We start from the raw sequence: 25,065 nt of genomic DNA, 5'->3' as shown, positions 1-25,065 counted from the left end.
AACAAGGATGTTACCTCACATAACAACTTCATGTTCCTTAAAACATTCTTTGCCTCCACTTTTAAATCAAATAACACAATATTTTGCTTTCTCCTCCATCCTCAATATTTCACATATTCTTCCCTTTCTTCCACTCTGATAACCTACACTCATTCTTTCTGATTATTCAATCCCCCCTCAAGTCAAATAAATCCAAAATATATATACTCTCTCCACACCCTCCAAAACAACATGCACAAAACTACCCTTAATTCAACACAAGTTATTATTATCTTATAGTCACTGTCCCTCAAATGGCTTCTACTGCCCCAAACTCAGCCTTGAAGAGATCAGATTCGATCACAGATAGCATGCCAGAAGCCTTGAAGCAAAGCCGGTTCCATATGAAGAGATGCTTTGCCAGGTACTATATGTCAACGGACAAAACTTTACAGACAGTTCCTTAGTGTACTTAGTATTGTTCTTCAATCAAAACTATATTGAAATTTCACCTCGATAACTTGTATAATAAAAGTTGCATTAGAAGTTGACATAAATTATTAAGTTAAAGCTCCAATTCCCATCGGAGAACAATATCAAAAGCACCTATAGAATTGTATTAGTTTTTTCCTAACACCTATGCTATATAGGTCATAGCAGTCATACTCAAATGAGTTTCATATTTTTTGTGTTCCAAACTTTGGCTCTTTCATTTCCATAAGGTTTTTATATGGGAGGAAAATGTAAAACAGGTTTGTTGCAAGTGGGAAAAGGTTAATGAAACAGCAGCATGTAATGGATGATGTGGAGAAAACAGTTGAAGATAAAGCTGAGAGGAAAAAGCTTCTAGATGGCATGTTGGGTTACATCTTCAGTTGCACTCAGGTACAATATCATTTCATAGGCTAACAATTTGTCTCGTTAGAGAGACTCAAAAACACGGGCTTCAAGAGAATAATATAACTTTTGGATCAAATTGGAATTGTGTTCAGGAAGCCGCTGTTGTTCCACCATATGTTGCTTTTGCAGTGAGGCCTAATCCTGGCTTCTGGGAATATATTAAAGTGAATGCTGATGATTTGCAAGTAGAAGGTATTGAGGCTGTAGAATACTTGAAGTATAAGGAAATGATATTTGATGAGAAATGGTAAGTGGTTCTCTCTGAAGCTCATTCACATTATTACCCTTTGGCTAGACATGCTGTGTTTTGTTTGTGCCAATGGTTAGTGCAAATGCTTTACAGACTTGAATGTGCAGGGCAAATGATGAAAATGCTTTGGAGCTAGACTTTGGGGCTATTGATTTCTCCACCCCTCAGATGGTTCTTTCTTCTTCTATTGGGAATGGACTAAACTTTACAACCAAGATCTTGACCTCAAGGTTGAGTGGGAGCTGCCAAAGCATAAATCCTTTGCTGGATTACTTATTGAGCCTTAACTATCAAGGAGAGGTAAATAAAAGGCATGAGAGTATCAAATATTGAAATGTAAACACTGGAAAAAGCAATAAAAGAATGACTTTGTAATACTGGAAAAGCAGTGTTTAACAACAGTGATTGCATATTTCTTTTATCAATGTGCAGAATCTTATGATCAAAGACACTTTGAATACCATGCCAAAGCTTCAGCAAGCACTGAAAGTGGCCGAAGCATATGTATCTGCACTCAACAAAGACACAGCATACCAGAAATTTGAAGACAGGTCAACATCTAACTCTTTTACTTTATCCTTCATTTTGGTAACAGTGAGTTACACATGAAAAGATTAGAAAAAAAGGTTAAGAAAGTCTAATCTGATGTCTTTAGAGTACCAATGAATTTCATTTGAAGATTCGTATTGTATCCATAGGCTGGTTTATTTGAAAGATAATCATGAATTAGAATTATTATAATTTTATCTTTCTTAAGCTAGGATCATAAGTAATATAGTTTTCTATCTCTGATTGTTTCTTACTTTTTTTCTTCAGTTTGCCTGAGGAGCCATATGAACAAGGGAAAACTATTTTCATAATTGACAATCTCTATTACTGTCTGCAGGTTCAAGGAATGGGGATTTGATAAAGGTTGGGGCAACACAGCAGGAAGGGTTAAAGAGACAATGAAATTGCTCTCTGAGGTACTAGAATCAGCAGATCCAGTGAAATTGGAATCACTTTTCAGCAGGCTTCCAAATATGTTCAACATAGTTATCCTCTCTATTCATGGATACTTTGGCCAAGCAGATGTCCTAGGATTGCCAGACACTGGAGGCCAGGTGGGAATTTCTCCTATTCAATGATTTCATTTAAGAAAAAGCTATGCAGTCAAAAACTTTGTTCCTAAATCTTTTAATGATGCTATTTTGTCTAACAACCACTCTTGAATATAGCTGAACATGGTCAAAAGTATGACATTTTTTTTTTCTGGTTTTGTAACACTACTCTTTATTGAATAACTTCAATGAGACTGGGGCTTCTTTTTTTTTTTTAACAGGTGGTATATATTCTTGATCAAGTAAGGGCCTTAGAGGAAGAGCTACTCCATAAGATTGAGCTGCAAGGCCTTGACGTGAAGCCTCAGATTCTTGTGGTAAGCTACTAAGTACTAACTACTAATACAAAAAATATAAACTATGTTTCAAAAAGTAAAAGCTATTAATCATCACTTATCTTATTTTCATCATTCTTCTAGAGGCTTTAAATTTATGTTCCATGCACAGGTAACTCGTCTCATACCAGATGCCAAAGGAACCACATGTAACCAAGAACTAGAACCTGTCACCAACACTAAGCACTCAAACATTCTCAGGGTCCCTTTCTATACAGACAAGGGAATGCTTCGCCAATGGGTCTCCCGTTTTGATATCTACCCTTATTTAGAAAGATTTTCTCAGGCATGTACGCAATCATATCTCCCATTTTCAATATAAGAGAGAAGTAGGGAGAATAAAAGAATAGAACATAAAACATGTACTTATGTTTCTCCTTTTTTCATATATCTTAATCACCAACAGGATGCTACTGCCAAGATTTTTGACCTCATGGAAGACAAGCCTGACCTCATCATTGGAAATTACACTGATGGAAACTTGGTGTCATCCTTAATGGCTTCTAAACTTGGAGTGACTCAGGTTCATTCAATCTCCTAGCTTATCTATGCACATTCTTTTCCCATCAGCACTTTGAACTAAAACTTCTATCCATAATAAATGAAGGCAACCATTGCTCATGCTTTGGAGAAGACCAAATATGAGGACTCTGATGCCAAATGGATGGCGTTTGATGAAAAGTACCACTTCTCATGTCAGTTCACAGCTGACATAATCTCAATGAATGCAGCCGATTTCATCATAACTAGTACATACCAAGAGATAGCTGGAAGGTTTGCCTCCTTTTCTTCTGAGTGACACATTCTTATATGCTAAGTAACCATCCTCCGGTCAAATTTATCATGAGGGTAACATTTCACTATTTTGTATTATCAGCAAACAAAAGCCGGGACAGTATGAAACACACACTGCATTCACCATGCCTGGACTTTGTCGCGCAGTCTCCGGCATCAATGTGTTTGATCCAAAGTTCAACATTGCTGCACCTGGAGCTGATCAATCTGTCTATTTCCCTTCCACAGCGAAAGAGCAGCGATTGACCTCATTTCATCCTGCCATTGAAGAACTACTTTATAGTAAAGATGACAATGAAGAACACATGTGAGTTTCATTCCACTTTTCTCTCGTTAATTTATTTTATTGAAATGGAAGTGTGTCATTTCATTGCAATGGCCTAATTCAAACTATGATGTGTTTTCTAATCAGAGGACTTTTGGAAGACATGAAGAAACCAATCATCTTCTCCATGGCTAGGCTTGACAAAGTGAAGAACCTTAGTGGCCTAGTTGAGTGGTATGCAAGAAACAAGAGGCTGAGGAGCTTGGTGAACCTTGTGGTTGTTGGAGGATTCTTCAATCCAGCCAAATCCAAAGACAGAGAAGAAACTGAGGAGATCAAGAAGATGCATTTCTTGATGAAGGAGTACAATCTCAAGGGACAATTCAGATGGATTGCAGCTCAAACTGACCGCTATCGCAACAGTGAGCTGTACCGGTGCATTTCAGATACAAAGGGAGCTTTTGTGCAACCAGCATTGTATGAGGCCTTTGGTCTTACAGTCATTGAGGCAATGAACTGTGGACTACCTACTTTTGCAACAAATCAAGGAGGACCAGCTGAAATTATAGTTGATGGGGTCTCAGGCTTTCATATTGATCCTTATAATGGAGATGAATCAAGTGACAAAATTGCTGACTTCTTTGAAAAGTGCAAGACTGATTCTCAGCATTGGAACAGAATGTCAAAAGCCGGTCTTCAGCGTATCAATGAATGGTAATTCTTAACAACTAACAAGTGTACTTACTACTTGTAACAACATTCATGGTTGAATTTCTTAATATAATTCTTGTGTTTCACTTGCAGCTATACATGGAAGATATATGCAAAAAAAGTCTTGAATATGGGATCAATTTATGGCTTTTGGAGAAGATTGAACAGGGAGCAAAAGTTGGCAAAGGAGAGATACATCCATATGTTCTATAACCTTCAATTCAGGAACTTGGTAAGCTTGGTGAATGGCATTCCTTCCTTTTTCATAAATTCAAGATAATATGAACATAACTTTTTACGACAAACACTTTATTATTTATATTTTAACACATCCTGAACTTTTGATTGGTTGTACTCTTTAAATTCTATAAAAAAAAACCATGCAAAATTTTTTTGTATTGCAGGCAAAACAGGTACCTATTCCTAGTGAGACACCCCAAGATCCTACACAAATGCCAAAGCCTTCTGCTCCAGCTCCATCCAGAAGACCAGCAGCAAAAGCAAGGCCTAAAAAAGTTTCTGAACATTGGATAGTTGGTGCTCCACTAACCCTATTAACAGCAGCAGCAACACCAAAAATTAAAGATCATCCAACGCCAAGGTAAGTCATTTAATGCATGTAACTAGACCTCATGTGTCAAACTAAATATTGAACTATAACTCCAAATGAATATTTTGTTTTTACTCTAACTTTGCATATAAACCAAATAAAAAAAAAGAATCATGATTGAATATCGAGTTTATTAGGCATTATTATCAAAATAAAAGTTTTTACACTATTAATCAATTAGGAATCATTTTTAGTATAACTTTTAAATTAATTATTTTAAAAGTCATTAAGCTTATCAAATATAATTATTTGTGATTGAATAACAATATAAAGCACCTTTACACTAATAATGCACCTTAGCACATATATTTGTTAATGAATATTCGCATGAAGTTTTGATAAATGGTTATGACTAAGTAATTATATTATTTGATATGAATGAGAGAAATTTGTCTAAGACCCTTAAGAGCTTTCCATTTGCATTGCAGCGGTGAAGGTGTGAGTGAGGGAACAGCTACTTCTGAACAAAGTGGTGGTGGTGGTTTGTTTGGATTACGTTGGTTGGTCCCCATAATTGCTTTTGTGTGCGCCATTCATTATTTCTTGAAGAATTTGGATCGTCTCTTCACAAGGGAGCAATGATGGAATCAGAATCAAATGCTGATGTAATTTTAATTTTAACTCATTTGTATATTTTTTACCTTTGTATTTCAATCTTGTTGTAAACGATTTCAGGGACAAATAAAAGTGCCATTTCAATGATGCACGTTGGAATTAGTGGCACGTGAATTCAAAACATTGCAAATTCTATTTTACATGAATTATTCATCATGTTTTCAGTATGTCTTGTCTTTTCTCATATCCAAAAATTTGCAAATTACTACTATATAGTAGTAGTATTGCAGATATAAAAAAATCATGATTATTTTAAAATACATACTATTATTTATGGGAATAACTAGATATAATACTCCTGCAGTAAGTGTGTAGGTTTATTTGAATGAAAAAAGATATAACTTAAATATGTAATAAAATATGACAGTTTGACGTAGACAATAATAAAGACTACCCAATGTTTTTGAAAATGCATTTTTCTTATTTATAGGAACCATGGGTCAGCCTGTTTAACCAACTTTTTTAGACGGGTCGGGACAAAGTTATAAGCTGTTGTTTCCTGCATTCCTTCTTTTTCCCCTCTGGAATCATTCGAAATATAAAATTACATTTTGAATTGATTATAAATTTTAGTTTTTGGAATGATGAATTTTAAAGGTAAAATAAAATTCAAAAAAGATGCAGAAACTAACTACTGTTAACATGATGTTTACATACGCTTTTATTCACATGATATTTATGTTACAAAATGTTAAATAAAATAAAAGTCTTTTAATAAGAGTCCAATTTATGACCTAGTAATAAACTACTAAGATATTTAATTTTTTCAATTAGTTTTATAAATACTACTTTATATGTATCATTAGTTCAAAGTTATAATTTTTTTTGAATTATAAAAATTTATAAATTATAAAATATTTAATATATAAGTCTTTTTAATTTTATTTTATATCATTATATATATATTTTTTATTTTAAATAATTTACATATTTTAATTTTAATTTTACCAATTTATAATTAAATTTCATAAATTAATATATAAGTTATTTATATAATTTTTTTTGTAAATTTATTTTAATATACATATTCATCATCCTCTAATTATACAAATCAATATAATTACGTCAATTAATTTATTTTAATATATAAACTATTTTTTTTATCTTAATTATATAAATTAATAAAATTTTAATATTTAAGTTTTCAGGAAATTTACATATTAATATTTTCATTTTAACTATAAAAACTTATTTAGTAAACAACTTTTTTAAACCAATTATATAAATCAAGAAATTACATAAATTAATATGTAAATTATTTATATAAATTATTTTATGTAGTTTATAAAAATTATGTAAATTTATTTTTATATATAAATAATACAAATTTTATTTTAATTATTAAAAGTAATAAATTTTTAATTTAAGATTATATATAATTTTAAATTTACATAATATGTATAAATTTAATAAAATTATTTTTTAAAGTAGTTTATATATTATTTTATGTATTTTATAAAATTATAATAAAATATTTTTTTGATAATTTATATTAAAATAAAATTTTATAATAAACGGAAATGCAATTAAAATTAAATATAAAATATATTTAAATATAAAATATTTTATTTTAATTTATAATTTTTATAATTTGAGAAAAAGTTAATAATTCTTAACTAATAATACATATAAAATAGTGTTTATAAAATTAATTAAACAAATCAAGTATGTTATATTTTTATGAATTTATTGTTTTTTCTTTAAATAAAATTTTATGAATTTAACACTTATTAAGATCAAAATTGCTTGTCCTAAAATATAGGAAAATTAAAATTAAAATTTAATCTTTTTGTATTATTTGAAACTTTTATTTAACTGTTTTTTAAATAATTGTTTTAGTAATTTTTTAACACTTATTTAGATAGTAGTATTTTTTGAAATACTAACTTTTTTTTATATTTATTCCTTTGTGTTCAAAATTACATCAAAGTCAACATTTGCCTTTGAATGGGATCAACTGAAAAAGTAACCAAAATTTCTTATTGTTCAAAGTAAGGGATTAAAATTATAATTTAGTATTTTTTTTACATTAAAATGTTTATTTGACTGTTTAATAAATAATTTTTTAACATTTATTAAGACATTACTTTTTTTTTCAGTAATATTTTTAAAATATTAACTTCTATTTTTTATATTTTTTTATATTTTTTCCTTTGTCTTCAAAATTCAATATTGATTTTTTTATATTGATAACGATACATGATAAGTTTATTTTATTATTATTATTATTATTTGGATATTTTTATATTACACGGTTTATTTAATCATTACATTATTTATAATGTTTATTTTATTACTTTGACTTATTTGATATTGTTAGATAGTAGGGTTTTTTTTAATATTTTAATTTTAAATTATTTCTATATAGGATTGACATACGGCGTGTTTTATAATACTTACTATTTTAACATTGTTTTTATTATATTAATTGAGTGACACTACTTTTTTTTTATATAGACGTTAAAAGTTGACCAGGAAAATTTATTAGCGAATTTGTTCATAGATATTAATGCAAGACGTAATAATAACTCTTTCTGCTTATAACCTATTATACTTGAAAGCCAAATGAGCAAATTGATTGCGTTTAGCCGTTTTGGAGATTAATTGCGAACTACGTTTTCAATCACAATCACTCAACATTTATAAATTTGGTTCTTAAAGATAATTTATTTCACATCCAAGCCATGTGACGTAGAAAATAAATAAATTAAGCTTTGGATATTTTATAATTGTTAAACTTTCCAAGTGTGGATTGTGCGGTCTCTAACGAGCTTTATGAAAATTATAATTTATGCTGATTGATTATATTTTATTTGGAAACTTTCTCGTCAAAAGTCAAAACCAATGCAGATTCCAGTAGAAGATACATTTGAGATATAAATAAGGGGATTAGAACTGTGATTAGGCATATTGATATTTTTTTAATTAAATATGTGCTGAATTTATGTTTTTTCTTACACATGTTGACTAAAATTTGATTTTTATTCTGTACCAAGTTGTCTCGGATACATTTGATTTGAGTCGGCTTTTACTGGATGCAGTGAAAATTATAAATAAAATATAATAATAAAAAGAAACAGCTTATGCAAATTGTATTCCAAAAAAAATAGCTTAGGAAAATTGAAACCTGTATATATACACTGCAAATTTCAATACTTCTATATTTATGTCATTTTTTTACTTTATGTTTTGCTCCATCTCTCTCTATATATATAATATCTTCCCTTCTACTACTTATTTCATTATAAGTAATTTTCTCAGTTATTGATTGACAAAATCAATAATTAAAATGGATAATCATATAATTATCTTATTAATAATTAAAACTGTCTATTTTATTTTCTGAAGTGAACTAATCCCTTCAATGAAGTTGGATGAAAAACAAAAAGTGTTGCTTTTGCCTGTCTTCTTCCAAGAACCAACAAGGAAGAGGCTTCATTGACCTGTATTTGCCGTGTGAGGCCAAAATTTATACATTGTCCTTTTGTGTTTATTATGATGTATGCGTTTCTTTTATAGTGTCATCATTTTGTTTTATATGTTGTATCATGCATGTACACCTAGCAATAAGATTTTTAATTCACATTAAGAGCCACATTTTTTTTTCTCAACCATATATATATACCATTATGACACACTATTTGGGCTATACACATAAACTAATTAATTAATATATCTTCTGTTAAGAGTGATTTTACATCTAGTCTCACAAAACAAAATTATAAAAGATTTTAGACTCAAATAGTCTAAGAAGAGTGGTGCAAAACGGCAAATGTTCCTTCCTGGAAAAGGACCACCCCTAATGTGACTCCTTCAAATAGCACCTAAGAAAACACAGAAGAAGCTAAAATAAAACTAGCCAATGAGTTGTCCACATAATACTTTTTCCAGTACTCTATGTATCTCATTGAGCACAAAATATAAATATCAATGGCAGAATATTCCACCTCAACAAGCTGCCTTGAATGGACTAATATACTGCACAAAAACAAAAATCAATAATTCACCTTTACAAGGAAGCCAAGGAAATGAATTTTAAAATATTCTCCTTTTAACGTAATGAATAAGGTTTGATTGACTGTATAAATCTACTCTACTAACAATGATAAATCAAATCAATCACTATTCAATAATTTTTTTAGTTGACTTTTATTTTTTAATATATATAAACATGAAGTTTTAATCCATAAATCAAATTTATTGTTTAAATTTTCCTATAAAAAAAACAAACTATTTCATTTTTCACCTACGCCAGCTACAAAAAAAATGCGGTCTCTAAGGATTAGGAATGTTTGACGATTGGATTGAATTGACTTTAAACAAAAAAAGTATCCAATCTAATTTTTTTTTTAAAGGCAATCACTTCAATTTATTTAATTCATCATTTAATCGATACTGGTCAAAACTTTAATATGATCCGATTTGATCTATTGTAATGTGATTTGGATTAGATTGTTTTTTATTTTAATCTTAATTTTAATTTTTGTGAAAAATATTATATAAAAAATAAGATATATAATAAATATAATAAAAATAATTTTAAAATATCAAATATTTCGTTTATATGTCATTATATAATTATATTTAAGTATCTTACTTAAAATAGTTAATAAAAAATAATCTTTGATTAAATATTTTTTTATAAACAAGTATAAATTATATGATAATTTTATAAAGATATAAAAAATAAAAATGAAAACACGAGTGATATTATTAAATTATGAATAAAAATAAATAAATATGTACAAGTTTTTTGGATTGGATTGAAACAATAAATTCAAAACTCAGTCAAATCTAATAAAAAAAATCAAATTTTCAATCTTTTGATCTATTCTTCGGTTTTTTAATTTATTCATTTTTTATTTATTTTGATTCTTTTTTCAATTCTCATGGGATTGTATTTGTTTGTAAACACATGTTCTTGGGATTGACATATGAGTAAGACTTAGAATAAATTTTAAGATTTTTTTTACTTTAAATGAAGAACTCTATGTTGATTTTTTTTTAACTAAATGTGGATTTTTTTGTATTTTAACCCTCTGTTCATCTAGAGAATTTTTTAACAAATTTAGAGTTCGACAAGAAAATAAGTAAAAAAAAATTATTTTTTATCAAATATGAAACTCAAATATTATCTTAATGATTCAATATTAACTACAAACATTTATTTTTGTTAAAACATTTGACTTTTTTATTTTATTTTATAAAAATGAATGACAAATATTTTTTTTATTAATGAGACTAAATTTTAAGCTATCATTGCTTTATTTTGGACCGGTTTTGAAACTTGTATAATATGCTTTCATTTCCACCTCTATTATCTTCTTTGCCAATATTATGAATGGAATAATAGTTTAAAGAATTTTTTACACTATAATCTAATAATTTTTTTCACTTTTAAAATAATTATTTTATTAATTAATAATGTAAAAACTTCCATTATGTTTTAATATATTAGCAGGTCCCTCGATCATTAGATTTTTTTTAATTACATTCCCAACCTAAACAAAAAAAAAATTCTGTTTTTTTTTTTGCGATTTTTGTACTTTTGGAATTAATTAAATCATCACATATTATTACTTTTCTTAGCAATTTCAAGTTATCATATACTAACGACAAGGAGCCAAATAACTTTAAGAGATAAAAAATTTAAATAGATTTTTTTTAAAAAAAAAAAATTTTGAGACCTAATTAGACTTTCGAATTTCTCCAAAAGTTCAGGGACCTACTAATATGTTAAACTCTTTTATATTATGATAGTCGATACTTATTATTTATTAATTAAACTTTAATTAATATGAAAAAGACTAACGACACTCTAATTATTGGTTAAACACACACTCTAATTTTAATATTCTTTTTACTATATTATTGATTAGAAGTATTCATTAAATTTATTAATAAATAATTTTGGTCAAAAAACTTAATTGATAATCTAATGTCTTTATCATACTTTTTTTAAAAATAAGATTCGAACTAAAATCCTTAAAACGTTCTGAGTCCAATTTTATTAAGAACGATATGCTTATATGATTTTGAATAATTTACTATAACTCCTTAATTGTTACTTCATAAAAAACCAAAACAACTTTGGAAAATCCTTAATTTTTTGCACCCTTCATGACGCTGCCCACAGTTTATAATGCATTCGAAACTGTTTCTTTTCAAACCCCTTTGTTTCTCGTCCACAATCACCTCCCACCTCATAAAATTATGTGACTGCAAAAATTGTCGAAAAACAAAACAACTTCGGAAAATCCTTAATTTTTTGTAAATACTTCCAAACACACACATATATACATGTTGCTGTTTTGTTGGTGAAGAAATCGAAGATATTCAAAGGCACATCATAGTTTGTGTGTATATATATATATAGTCTTCTTCACAAGAAATCATAGTGACCAATTTTGCCACCCTAATTGAGCTAGCTATTCAATCGATGAAGGACACCACGGCCGGCGCCGCCGTGGAGACCGCCGCAGGCTACGGCATCAAGCCGTCGAGCTCCGATGGCAGCCACCTTTTGGTGAGAAGGGCCATGCAATTCACCATGTTCGTTGTTGGGTTTGCTGTGTTGTGGATGTTTCTCTATAACACTGCCTCTCCCTTTGGATTCCATGGCTTCTCGCATTACTTCATTGATGAGTCAGCAAAAGTGAGTATCTCTCTCTCTCTCTCTCTCTCTCTCTCTTTTTGTGTTTCTCTCTCTATGTTTGTGTGTGTGCCAAGTTGTGTGCTTTGCATTTGGAATTAGTGGTGGTGAATGGAGGAGAATGAAAGGACTGAATTTTGGGGGATTTTGGATTTTGGATGCTTATTTTTCTTGCAAACCAATAAAAAAGTTGAATTTTTTAATATTTGGATTTGGATTTTTTTTTATATATTTTATATTATGCTCTAGCTGTTCAAGCTTGCCTTGTGATTGGGTTGATCAAACTTTTTGCTTTGTGGGTCAATTTGGGTTATTCTGCTTGTCAAGCACGAACCAAAGAATTATGCTTTTGGAATGCTTATGCAGTTAGGTTGTGTTATGCCATTTGTTCTCTGAGTGGAGCTCACTATTTCATTCTTTTTGTTTCTTTTCCTAAAATTGCTATCTAATAACCTAATTGATCAAGTGAAAAAGATAACCCTTTTTGTTAGTTTTGCTTAGATGATGGTGTGAAAGTTAAAATCACAACTCAACAATCTTTTAGACTAAGTTTTATACATTATTATTTGTAAATTCTGAGAGTCTTAGAAAGATATGTAAGAAGGTTGATGGATTTGTAACTGATAAGGGAAAAAATGGGTAGTGGCGTGTGGGGCTTCTTCTAAGTATTCTACCGTTGCTGATTGGACATGCATCTAATTCAGTGGACTCCATGCCTTATGTGCCTAACGTTTCTTAATTGAAAATTTTGGCACCATTTGATTTTTGATTTGTGAAGACGAGTCTTTCTCTCTCTCCTATGCCTGTAATATTCTGTCTGAATGCTTTAATTATGAAATTAAGTTAGTAATAAAACTCAGTCTTTTTAATCTAATCTAAAGATTACTTAAAATTATTTCAACTTACACTGGGGTGTTTGTAGGTATTTTGCATAGTTTTAAAGGACTCAACCTGGGCGTTTCAACATTGATGACATTAATTGATTAATAAATTTGTGCGAATTGTTCCCTTCTTCTTTTTCTCTCTAGAAAATATCTCGTGAAATTCAGATATACCAATGGGAATTTTGGTTCTGCTGTCTGACAGGGGATAATATGATGCCCAATAATTAATGCACACAAACTAGTAGTATTAGACCTAGGAGAATATGACACCATTTTGAGTTTTGACATTTTCTTTTTTTGGCAAGAGCTTAAGACAGTCACAGTGTCGAATTATAGTATTATTTTTTAAGCTAATATACATTTTAAAAAATATTAATTAAAAGATTTGTTATTATTAAAAATACTTTTTTTTGAAAAAATTATTATTATTAAAAGAGTCAAAATATATATAGTTGTAGACTCATTTAAGTATTTTGGTGAGATAACAATAAATGGAGATATTAATGAATTTTTTTATATAAATTTTAATATAGTGAAAATATACATATTGTTATTCAATTCTAAATTATTAAAAAAAACGTTAAATTACTCATTTAATCCCTATAGTTTTATGATTCTTACTTTTTTAATTCCTATAATTTGAAAATGGTATTTTTAATCCTTATAATTTATATTTTAATTCTCTTTTAGCCCTTGTAATTTTAAAAGAGATCTTTTTAGTTCTTATAATTTTCAAATTATAAGGATTAAAAAGAATTAAAATACAATAAAAAGAATACTTTTAAATTATAGGGAGTAAAAAAATCACTTTCAAATTATAAAGACTAAAAAAATAAAAATTATAAAATTATAGGAATCAAATGAATAATTTAATAAAAAAAATTAAATTTGTTATTTTTTTTATAATAATAGCTTAAAAGTCATATATTATATGATTTTAATTTGTTAATAATATATATTTTTTTACCTTACATAAAAATTAAACTTTTTAGTACTAAGACAAACTGAAATCCTCAAACAGATATTTAATGAGATGGAAGGAGTTAAAAATAAAATATATTAGTGCCCACTGTATTCCATGATTCAACATGTAGGTATTGTAAGAGCATTTCTAATAGAAGTGTTCACTAGTGACATTATTTTTTAAATTTTTTTTTCATTTTTTATTTTATGTTAAGATTTTACATTATTTTTTAAGTCCAGTAAAAAATCACCTTTTAATATTTATTTTAAAATAATTAATTATATTGTTTTTAATTGCAAAAAAATTAATTAATAATTAAAATATTTATTCATGGAGATAATTTAAACTTACTATAATAGATATCATTAATTGAAAAAAAAATATAAACATTACCATTAGACTACAAAAATTAAATTTTACAAAATTAAATGCCCAAATCCTAACCTTCTTCCCACACCACTCTCTTTCTCCTTTCATTTCTGTTTTCTCTCACACTCACTCTCTCCTCCTTCCCCTTTTCTGTTTTCTCTCACGCTCCCCGACCACCACCATCTACTCCCTCCGCCGCGAACCCCACCCCACTCCCACTCTCTCCTCCCTCCGATGCGATCCCCCACACTCTCCTTCCTCCCCTTCGTTCTCATCAACAACATGCAGAGACAGATTTGGTGCTCAGCAACCCAAATCTGTCTTCTTCTTCGTTTGTTTAATTTTGATTTCATTTTTACTGGGTTCTGTTCTCCATCTCCTCTCATCCCTTTCCTTGCAGTTTTTTGTTTTTTGCTTCCCGCGGGTGAGAGACGAAAAATATTATTTTATTGAAAAACAGTGTGGATGTTGATGGATCTTGTGGAAGAATCAAATCTCTGCAATAGTAGATCAGAACTTGAAGTCAAGGTCTCCTTCCAAAAATTGATTTTTAAGTGTTTAAAACTTTAAAAAAATATTTTTTTATTAAAAAAGTCTGTTCATAGAAAAAATGGTATATTTAAACTCTAGGGCGTTACTATGATCCCAAAAAGATAACAGCTCCAGTCAAATGGTTATGTTTACTACTAGAAAATCAGTTTTATATATATTTTTTTTTGTTTGACCGAAGAAAATCAGTTTTATAAGAAACTGGAATATATTAGTAAAAAAATATCTTTTGAAAGAAAAAATAACCAAGGTGAGTTTTAGAGTAACGTGAAGTTTTAAAACATTTTTTTTTTTAAGTTCAAACTAGCAATAATATTTCAATTAGAAAACTTATCTTTTATGGTCAATAAATGCGACCAGAGCTGTTAACGTGGTGAACCATGTGCCAAGACCATCAGACACGACCAGCTGTTCACGTGGTTGTCCCAATGTAGACTTATGGTTGACTACTATTATTATTGATTTAAGATTAGAAAGATTACCGATTAATTGATTTGATGGAAATAAGAATTTTAAGAAGAAGAAGTGTTGATTATGCCCAATTTTCTCATTTATGTATGTGAAAGTGAAACTTACTAAATCGCTAAGGATTAAATTGACCATAGTAGGCAAAATCTTAATTGCATTTTTAGGTAAAAGGGGCCATTGTGATCCATAGTGGCTACAAGCCAATTGTTTGATTATTCATTATTGATACATACTAGTAAGTAAGTGGGAAGGGAATAAAGGGATGCAATTCCCTTTTAAGATATTATTCTTTTGTGGATGCCATAATCAATAATGGTACTGTGATAATTTCACACTGTCAGCTACTATTCTATAGTTGCATACTTGCATTTTAGTGAGAGAGGTTGGAGGTCACTGGCAATGTAGAATTTGTGTACAACTTTCACCCAAATTAATCATATATGCCACTAGTTTTGTGGTTATAAGTGCAAATGGAGGGGACCATTTTGTTACTTTGATTTGTTTATGTCCCCATTAGCATATACTTCCTATTTGATGTCTTGCATGCACATTTTTGCCCACTTTTTTATTTTAGGATGTTTTCCTAACCACTGGATTATTACATAAATTTCAGATTATTTAACTTGTTGAGCTTTGATTCCTCTGCATTCTAGAAGCTAGAAAGTGATTGGATTGTTTTATCATCTTGACAGGCATACTAGAAACTGTTGTCTTATTATCCCTATCATGTGTTTGATAAAATTCTTCTATGAAATGTGAACTTGGGTTACCAAAGTGTTTGATGTAGTCTTCTTGGCTTTATGCATCAGGCTGGATATGATCCGAAGCTACAAAGTGTTCTTAGAAACGCATCTATGAAGGATAAGACAGTGATAATCACAACTCTAAATGATGCATGGGCAGAGCCAGGTTCCATATTTGACCTCTTTCTTGAGAGTTTTCACCTAGGGAACCAGACAAAAATGTTTTTGAATCACTTGGTGGTAATAACTTGGGACCAAAAGGCACATGCTCGTTGCCTAGCTTTGCACAAGCATTGTTACCAAGTTGAAACTAAAGGTGACAATTTCACCGGTGAAGCTTTTTTCATGACTGCAGACTACCTACACATGATGTGGAGAAGAATTGAATTCCTTGGTACAGTCCTTGATATGGGGTACAACTTCGTGTTCACGGTATATATACACATTTTTGTTTGCAAAGTAGCTCCTTATAACTCTTAGATTGAATTTATGTTTTAGTTGTTACTTGATGTTATCTTTGATTTGTATTTTAAATAATTGTTATCTGTCTGAAGTTATCTTTAATTTATATTTTAAATAGTTCTTACTTAGAGTAGGTTATTTAATTCTATTGTACAACCACTTCTATATATTCTAATGAAATACATTCATTTAAATTACTTCTCAGTAAAGTTTACAAGAATTTAGATTCAAAGTTGAATACACAAATTTAATGAGGAAATATAGTATATTACATTGTCAACCAATAAAAAATTGTTCTGTGTGATAATTTTGTTGATCATTATAATATTTTTAATGTCATCTATAACATGTCTTTTGATTGATTAACTGCGTAAAAAGTAACAACCCTTTACATTGTCATTCGTGCATTGAAATTAAACACATTTAATATTTGGTTTTTTTGTTTTCCTTTGCAGGATACTGATATAATGTGGCTTAGAGATCCCTTCAAACTATTTTACAAAGATGCAGATTTCCAAATAGCATGTGATTTTTTCAATGGCAATACCTATGACTTAAACAACTCTCCAAATGGAGGCTTTAATTATGTGAAATCGAATAAACGAACTATTTCGTTCTACAAGTATTGGTTCAACTCTAGGAATGCCTACCCAAAGTTGCATGACCAGGATGTCCTCAACAAGATAAAAAAGAACTCCTTCATTTCCAACATGAAGCTGAAGATTAGGTTCCTTAGCACTAGTTATTTTGGAGGGTTTTGTCAGCATGCAAAGGACTTCAACAAGGTCTCAACAATGCATGCCAATTGTTGTGTTGGTTTAGATAACAAAGTCAATGATCTCAAAATTTTGCTTGAGGATTGGAAGAAGTACGTGGCATTGCCTGAAAATGAGAAAAATCAGTCGCATCCTTCTTGGAGCGTAAGTTGCAGGTAATGTAAATGACTTTTGTTGATTAGTTTCATTTATTCAATAAATGCATTAATTTTATAGAGTAAAATAATTTTAATATTTTGAAATATATTATAATTATGTAACATTTTCTTCTCTGACTTTTATATGGATCATGATTTTGATCTAGAAAAAATAACATATTTGGTTTCTAAAATTGCATAAACTATTTAGTTCCTACACTTAAAAATCATTTTGTTTAGTTCTTGTATAAGCACTTTCAAATCCGTTTTGTTCCATTACAAAATGAGTACTAAAAGGTAAAGTTTGTTTAATGACAAGGGCCAAAGGGATCTACAAGCGTTTGTACATGAACTGAAATGAATAATTTTTAAGTATAAGAACTAAAAGATAAAGTCTGTGCAATCATGAAATTGAATAAGTAATTTTTTCTTTGATCTATAACCGTTAATTATTGTACAAAAATATAACGGCAGGAGCTATTATGTATGTTTGAGAGAAACTAGTTCATGCATGAAAATGTTGTGATGAAGAGTAATTATCTTAAAAGTTATATTATTTATTATAATTTTTTATTGAATAATAGTGTAATTTTTTTATTTATTCTAACGTTGCATAGAAATTAACCTTTATATTTTAAAATAATTATAGATTTAGATACTGTATTACTGTGTAATTCTATACGAGCTTTGTTTTTTAGTATGCAACTCCACTCACATGTTGTAGTCAAAGAAAATTAAGCCTTAATTATCAAATCATAACAAAATTTGACTATGGGAGTAGTTGGATAAGATGAAGATACATATAAACCATATGTACGAATAAAAAGAATAACATGTCAGTTCATTTGATGGAAATTTTAATAAAAATCTAATATATCTAATTATTTTTCTGCCACAAATATCAATTAATGGAGGCTTCAATTTATGTTACTATCATTAATGGACATTGTTTTCTATCACTGTTTTGTGTAATATTCCACAATGTTGACATCATGCAGGACGTCCTTTGGACGTGCCAAACAAAGGAAGCAGAAGAATAAAGGGTGGTTACGACGACGGGCATTGGCTGTAACTGTTTGATGCATATATGATTCTTTTGAGAAAGTATTGAACATAAACGTTTTTTATTGTTAGAAAATGTTTTGTGCTTATTTTTTTTTTAATTTTACTGATAATTATTAAAGTATCACTTTATTTCTTGTTTTATAAATTATATACAGAAAATGGTATAAACAATAATTGCTTGTACAAATCTTTAGGGAGGAAATAAAAAATATGACATTTTATAAATTAGTAAAGGAAAAATTATATTGTTTTCTCAAAACAGTCTTTTAATTTTACGTTTTTTTATGTGTTTGTGGTAAGTAGCATAGTCTTCGTTTTTTTTTTTCTGTATTTTCTTTTACTCCGAAGCTTCATCTGTTAAATAATTTTTCTTTTTGTTTGTATCTTAGTAGAAGCAAATAGGAATATCTATTTGAGTCATGTGTGACAAAATTTTTGGATAATTTCTTTTCATCTTTAGTCAAGCTTTAAACAAAACATAAGTGTAAATTTATTTGTTGAAAATTTATCCTTCTTATAATATTTAGTTTATTAGCAACGCTAATGGGGTGGCTCTCACTCCTTAGCTAGGAACTCTATATCGATCCTTTTCTGATTCCCATATTTTTCCGGATATACCTTATTGTATTCAAGATATTATTGCAGTGGAGTTGATATGATTTTGCTGCAGCTGCAAAAAAGAATAATTATTTTCATTTAACTAGTATTTTAGTTTCTAATGCTTAGGATAAATATTTAATACATCAGAAGGTCCTTGAACGTACTTTTTAAGAATTTTTAGCTAGCTCCTTAAAGTAAAGATATTTGTAATTAGGCTCTTGCTAATAAGTATTTTTAAGGTATTGATTAAGAAACTATGAGAAAATATTTATTGTGAAAATCATTAATGGATAATGAAATTTTATACATTACGTACAATGAAAACAAAAATCTTTTTTTAGTTCATTAACGAATGTTCAAATGACATTAGATAACATTTGCCTTCTAATTAAATATTTTATCTTTCTATAACTTTTGTAATAAGATTCGTGAAGTTAGTGAAATTGTCACAATTTTTTGTGTGTGTAATTTCAAGCTACCATAAACTAATTTTAGGAAACAGAGAAAAAAGTTTTTGCATTTTTATAATTTACAGTTTATACGCATTTTTGTTAACCTGTAAAATTATATCTTGAAAAAACTGAAAATTTCTTTATTTTTCTTCTTCTCAAATTCTCTTGTTAAGCTCTCTAAATTCAAAAATGAAAAATTATTGGTGTAAGAAAAAATAATTCAAGAAATGAGAATAATTTATCCAAAATAAATAAATAATAAAATTACTTTTATTTTCCATCAAAGAAAGAAGTTGTCCACCACCACAAGGGATTCTTAAATCCAAACTGATTTAAAATAAAAAATGAGAATCGTTAAAAAAAATTGAAAATCAAACCAAATTGTTTCTTTAAATTTATTTGGATGCTTTTTTTTTCTAAATTAGTTGGTTAGGTTCGATTTGTTGTTTGTGTTTTTGAAACTGAATTAAAAAATTACAACACTTATATTATTTTAATGTCATGTATATTTTATGTGTATATTATTTGAATTTTATATTATTTTATAGTATTATGTATATGACACTTATATAATTTATATCATTTTTTTTAGATAATTTTTTAAAGATATGTTTGATATAAAATGGATGAAACTTTGACAAATCTTTATTATAGAAGATTTAATATATTAATAAGTTTTATAAATTATTATTAACAATTTTTAATGTAATTTAGTTTAAAAAATAAAAAGAAAGTATATAGATTTTAATAAAATAATATTTTAATAAAATCAGAGAGAATCAAATTGAATCAAACAGTAAATTATATTGGTTTGATTTGAATTTTACCTTAAATAAACACAAAATCTTAAAGAAAAACAAAATTAAATCGAATCATGTATGTTTTATAAGTTTGATTTAAATGAGTTTTGATCAATAATGAAATTAAACCCGAATCACGTACATGTACAATAATTCATACATCAATTTTCATAATATTAATTTTTGTGCCGTCTCTTTTTCATCATTATAATACGTAATAAATGTCGTAGATGAGAGATAAATACGAAAAAATATTACTACTTACAAGTAACATGAGTTTGTACGTACAAACTATTCTATGAATTGTTTGCGAATAACATTTCACTTTTAAAATCAAATCAACCAATGCAAATAACTTGAGTTTGTGCTATAGTGTCGTAAGGCACAAACACTTCATCTAGAGGCGTAGGATCTTGCTCCATTAACATGTACTTCACCACTACAAAACATCCAGGAAAACAAAGAAAATTAGAAGAACAAAAAAAAAAATCCAGATTCGCCGATTTCACATTCATGCGCTTTTCACAATAAAAAAAATGAGATTTTTATTCACAAAATTCTTTCACGGATTCACATTCTCATGAAAATGGAAATGAACATCGAAGAGAACTAAATGAAACGTGATTGAAGCTAAAAAACGTGGACCTAATTTTGTTCAATCCAACAATGGCATATCCAGACAATGCAAGAAAACTGACTTTTAACATCATCATGCTAACATCTATTATGACAAAAATCAATATTAAAAAATATGCGATGACATTTTTCTAAATAAGATGTCATCATTAACATTGATTCTTTAAAAATTGATGTTAAGAGGGAAATATTAACATTGGTTTTTTAAAAATCCATGTTGCATAAGTATTGACAATATCAATTTTTTAAAAATCGATATAATGTGTGCTTAAACAACATCAATTTTTTAAAAAAACGGATGTTAATATCCCTTATTACTTAACATTGATTTTTAAAAAATCGATGTTGTTTTTGCTTACACAACATTGATTTTTCTAATATTAGATTTTTTTTTATAAAAGAAGGATTCTGATGCCCAAACCATTTTTGTATCGTTTTAGTTCTTGCAGCACTGCACCTTCCATTCTCCTTCTTCCCATGGTGTTGCACCTCTCATTCTCTTCCTCCTCATGACTCTTACTTTTACTCTCGCTCTCTCACTGTGACTTAACTCCTCGCGCCGCGACGTGCCCATCGTGTTCTTGTGATGTTGTACATCATTCTCCTCCTTATCACGGTGTTGCACCTCTCATTCTCCTCCTCCTTGCGATTCTCACTCTCGCTTGCTCATTGTGCCACCACCCGTCTCGCTCTCTCACAGTCTGGTTCTTGTTCTCAGTCACGAAAGGTTAGTTTTATTTTTGTGTTTTGTTATTTGTGTGTTTCTATGTTTGGTTGTTTTTGTGTTTCTGTGCTTGGTCATGAAAATGCTTGTTAATGAGACTTTGTGCTGGTGTGAGAATTCTGCCATAGCTTTAGGCCCCCCAAAATAGGAATATCATTCTTGGTTTTCAAAATAGAAATATCATTTTGCCACAAACTTTGTGCTGGTGTGAGAATTATTGGTTTTGCAGATTTATTGGTATCATATTGTTATGTCAAATGTATCATATTGGTGTGAGAATTCTACCACAGCCTTAGGAACGAAATCTATTGTTTTCTGTGTTTGGTTGTTTTTGTGTTTGCTGTGTTGTCACTCTCACTTTGTGTTGGTTTGACAAAATCTACTTAATGTCATGTTTATATTGTAAATGGAGCTTAGAAATGATGGATGAAGATCAACAGAACCGAAAGAAAATGGCGAACACAATGATAAAAATTAACAAAAAAAGCAAAGGAAATGTTCAACATTATTCATATTATGGATCAGGTTAGAAATTTCAACACTATTCTCAAATAAACATGACATGATATAACACTTTTGTTTATATTATTTTGCTTGTTAAATGTAGTCTTACGGTGAAGTCAGTAGGTCATTTGCTGTAAGATGAAAGGATGAACTAGAGCCTACTTGACATTTACTACACTTTAGTGGCAACATACACTCTATCACATATAACCAAGATCTGGTGAGTCCAGTTCTACTTGTTGGATGAATAGAACTCAGAAAGTTCTATGGGCTCATTGCAAATTGTTAGTCTTCATTTACAACTAACTTTTGTATTAAAAGCTTTATAAAATTATGTTTTCCCCCCAATTTATGGTTCTTTTTGTAGGTTTGTACATATTTTTATGTTTAGTTAGTTTTTATTCAGTAGATATTCTCTTCATTGTGAATTAATGTAGTTCAACTTTAGTTTCAGGTGAAAAGATGAAGAAGAATAAGAAGGTTGCAGCAGCTGGTGTCTCGCTAAGCGAGGCATATGCGCTTAGCGAGTTAGGAGAATCTGGAAGAAAATCTGTCATTCATGCACGCGCCCAGCGCACCATCGGCTCGCTCAGCAAGTCATTTATCTCTTCTCGCGTTCAGCGTGCCCAGCTCGCTAAGCGAAAATCCACTAACTCGCGTTTAGCAGGAAAATGGAGCTAAACGATCCTTTGAGGATAGAAAACCTTTAAAAGTTGAAGTTGGCGAAAAATAAGGAGTTGGAATAGTTTTTGTGAAGAGAGATGCAACAGAGCCAAAAATCTCATCTTTCAAGAGGATTCTAGGTTTAAGAATGATTTTTAGGTTCCTAGAGGTGGATGAGACATCCTCACCACTGTGTAATCTTAATTTTACTTCAAAAACCTCATCTTGTTGCTGAAAGGTGATAACTTGCAATGAAAGGCTAAGTCTCTTGTTGGGAATTTCTGTTGAGTCTTGATGTAAAACTCTTTACTATTTATTTAAAGTGGTTTTATGTGTTTATTACTTCTATCTGCATTTAATTCTTACATGTTTGTGGATTCATCACCCATTTGTGTGTAAAGTTAGGATTTTTAACATTGGGAAATGTTATAAATCCTTAGAATTGGATAGAGCAGACTAGAGAACTGTATGTCTGGACACAGAATGCATAGATTTAGTTTTTAATATGCTATAATCTTAATGCAATTCGTTTAGGCTAAGTTCGACGAGTGATCCGAGAACGAGGTTTAAATAAAATTAGTCCATTCATGCAAGGAATCGTGGTTTGAGGTAGTTGCCATCAGCATAGAACACATAAACAACCTTAAATAGAGAAAAATACCTAATTACATCAAGTTACTCGGTAGAAGGACCCGACGTTTTAATCATCTATTTACTCTCACATTTAGGTAGTTAATTTTGTAGTTAACTTTAGGATTACAGAGAATATCTTTGCTTATTTCTATTTCATGATTTTATGCAAATGTCTACTTATCGAATGAACATTTTTCTGAATGAAACAAACTTCCTGTGATTCGATATTCGATTCTTACCGTTTTATATTACATATGACTCAATACACTTGCTGATAAATTTCCCAAAAAATTACATTTATTTTAAGAAAAATCGATGTTGATGAGAAGAAAACAATATCGATTTTTATAAAAATCGATGTTATTTTTTAATAAAACAATATTATTTTTAAACAACCGAAGTTAACATTGATATTTTAACATCAATAGTTTCAATATCGATTAATAATTAATATTAAAAGTTCTTAATAATTGATATAAAAAACATATTTTCTACTAGTGACGATAAATAAAGCCACATAATACATTAATACCAATATAGAAAGGGTTAGCATCCGCATGCACATCAACGAAGCCACGACCAAGACCCTTATCGATCGATAAATACATATCACTAACATTCCTATTCAATGAAAAGAACAAATGTGTAAAGTACATATATGTTGTAAAAAATATTTTTTGTTATTAATAACTGGTATAAAAGGTTGCGAATAATTCGTCTACACACCTTTCAACATTTTAATAATAAATCTAACGGACGTTACCCTTACAAGTATTTCTTATGTTTATCTGTTTAATATTATTGTACAGTCTTTTTACAACGCTATTTTAATATTGTTTCTATAATATTAACTTGTGATTGACTATACAGGATTCACATACGGCGTGCTTTACATTTTATATTTATTTAATTTATTATGAAATGAACTGTTAAAAAATAAACCATCATATCATGATCATATTAGATGTTAAAAGTTGACCAGAAAAATATGTTGCGTGAATTGTTCATAAGTATAAATACAAGACGTGATAATAACTTATTCTGCCTAACCTTTTACATTTATTACTTGGAAGTCAAATGAGCCTTGTCCACACTCTATGATTTAATTAGCTAGTGTTAAGAGTAGTTTTCTAATATTGTATAAAGAGGAAATGATTTAATATATAGTAAATAGGTTAATGCAAAACTCCAAAAGTATGAAATTGTGCAGCCTAGTGATTGGCAAAATTCCTTTACTTTCCCTTGCCTCGACTAAACTTCTTGTAAGTGAAAATATTAATTTCAACTGCATTTAATAATACACTTAAACTTTTTTTTAATACAAGTTTCACAATTCTATAATAACTCATACATCTTAATTAATTAACTGATTTAGACTCCCGCTTAATAATACACTTCACTGTGGTTGCACTCTACGCTCTCCA

General features: G+C 29.2%; 2 protein-coding genes across 4 annotated transcripts; both read left to right on the top strand.

Annotated features, from left to right (window-relative positions):
- Positions 1 to 84: 84 nt before the first annotated feature.
- On the top strand, positions 85 to 5,695 carry LOC114390127 (sucrose synthase 7-like). The gene is made up of 15 exons (XM_028350809.1): positions 85 to 403; positions 732 to 864; positions 972 to 1,126; positions 1,237 to 1,429; positions 1,562 to 1,680; positions 2,016 to 2,232; positions 2,451 to 2,546; positions 2,677 to 2,850; positions 2,971 to 3,087; positions 3,172 to 3,338; positions 3,442 to 3,666; positions 3,772 to 4,338; positions 4,429 to 4,567; positions 4,740 to 4,936; positions 5,374 to 5,695. The coding sequence occupies exons 1-15, from the start codon at positions 294 to 296 to the stop codon at positions 5,525 to 5,527; spliced, it is 2,763 nt and encodes a 920-aa protein (XP_028206610.1). The 5' UTR covers positions 85 to 293; the 3' UTR covers positions 5,528 to 5,695.
- Positions 5,696 to 11,711: 6,016 nt separating this feature from the next.
- On the top strand, positions 11,712 to 18,857 carry LOC114390811 (uncharacterized protein At4g15970-like). 3 transcript variants are annotated; one of them, XM_028351699.1, is made up of 4 exons: positions 11,712 to 12,215; positions 16,256 to 16,621; positions 17,107 to 17,582; positions 18,563 to 18,857. In XM_028351699.1, exons 1-4 carry the CDS (start codon positions 12,000 to 12,002, stop codon positions 18,642 to 18,644), a joined length of 1,140 nt encoding a protein of 379 aa, XP_028207500.1. In that variant the 5' UTR covers positions 11,712 to 11,999; the 3' UTR covers positions 18,645 to 18,857. The 3 variants fall into 3 exon arrangements, with proteins under 3 accessions (XP_028207500.1, XP_028207501.1, XP_028207502.1); XM_028351700.1 differs by lacking the exon at positions 11,712 to 12,215 and adding an exon at positions 14,542 to 14,957 and having other exon boundaries at positions 18,563 to 18,724; XM_028351701.1 differs by lacking the exon at positions 11,712 to 12,215 and adding an exon at positions 14,978 to 15,419 and having other exon boundaries at positions 18,563 to 18,724.
- Positions 18,858 to 25,065: the final 6,208 nt, after the last annotated feature.

The sequence above is a fragment of the Glycine soja genome, chromosome 16 (genome assembly GCF_004193775.1).
Source record: "Glycine soja cultivar W05 chromosome 16, ASM419377v2, whole genome shotgun sequence".
Classification (NCBI taxonomy): domain Eukaryota; kingdom Viridiplantae; phylum Streptophyta; class Magnoliopsida; order Fabales; family Fabaceae; genus Glycine; species Glycine soja.
Note: the sequence above shows the minus strand (reverse complement) of the source record. Positions and strands in the feature narration are given on the sequence as shown.

What these genes read in the sequence shown, in the direction of transcription:
- LOC114390811 (XM_028351699.1), top strand. Translation starts at nt 12,000, where the DNA reads ATGAAGGACACCACGGCCGGCGCCGCCGTGGAGACCGCCGCAGGCTAC. An exon ending in TCATTGATGAGTCAGCAAAA is followed by an intron (nt 12,216 to 16,255) that starts GTGAGTATCTCT and finishes TTTATGCATCAG; the next exon opens with GCTGGATATGATCCGAAGCT. An exon ending in GGTACAACTTCGTGTTCACG is followed by an intron (nt 16,622 to 17,106) that starts GTATATATACAC and finishes TTTCCTTTGCAG; the next exon opens with GATACTGATATAATGTGGCT.
- LOC114390127 (XM_028350809.1), top strand. Translation starts at nt 294, where the DNA reads ATGGCTTCTACTGCCCCAAACTCAGCCTTGAAGAGATCAGATTCGATC. An exon ending in TGAAGCCTCAGATTCTTGTG is followed by an intron (nt 2,547 to 2,676) that starts GTAAGCTACTAA and finishes TTCCATGCACAG; the next exon opens with GTAACTCGTCTCATACCAGA. An exon ending in GATGACAATGAAGAACACAT is followed by an intron (nt 3,667 to 3,771) that starts GTGAGTTTCATT and finishes TTTTCTAATCAG; the next exon opens with AGGACTTTTGGAAGACATGA.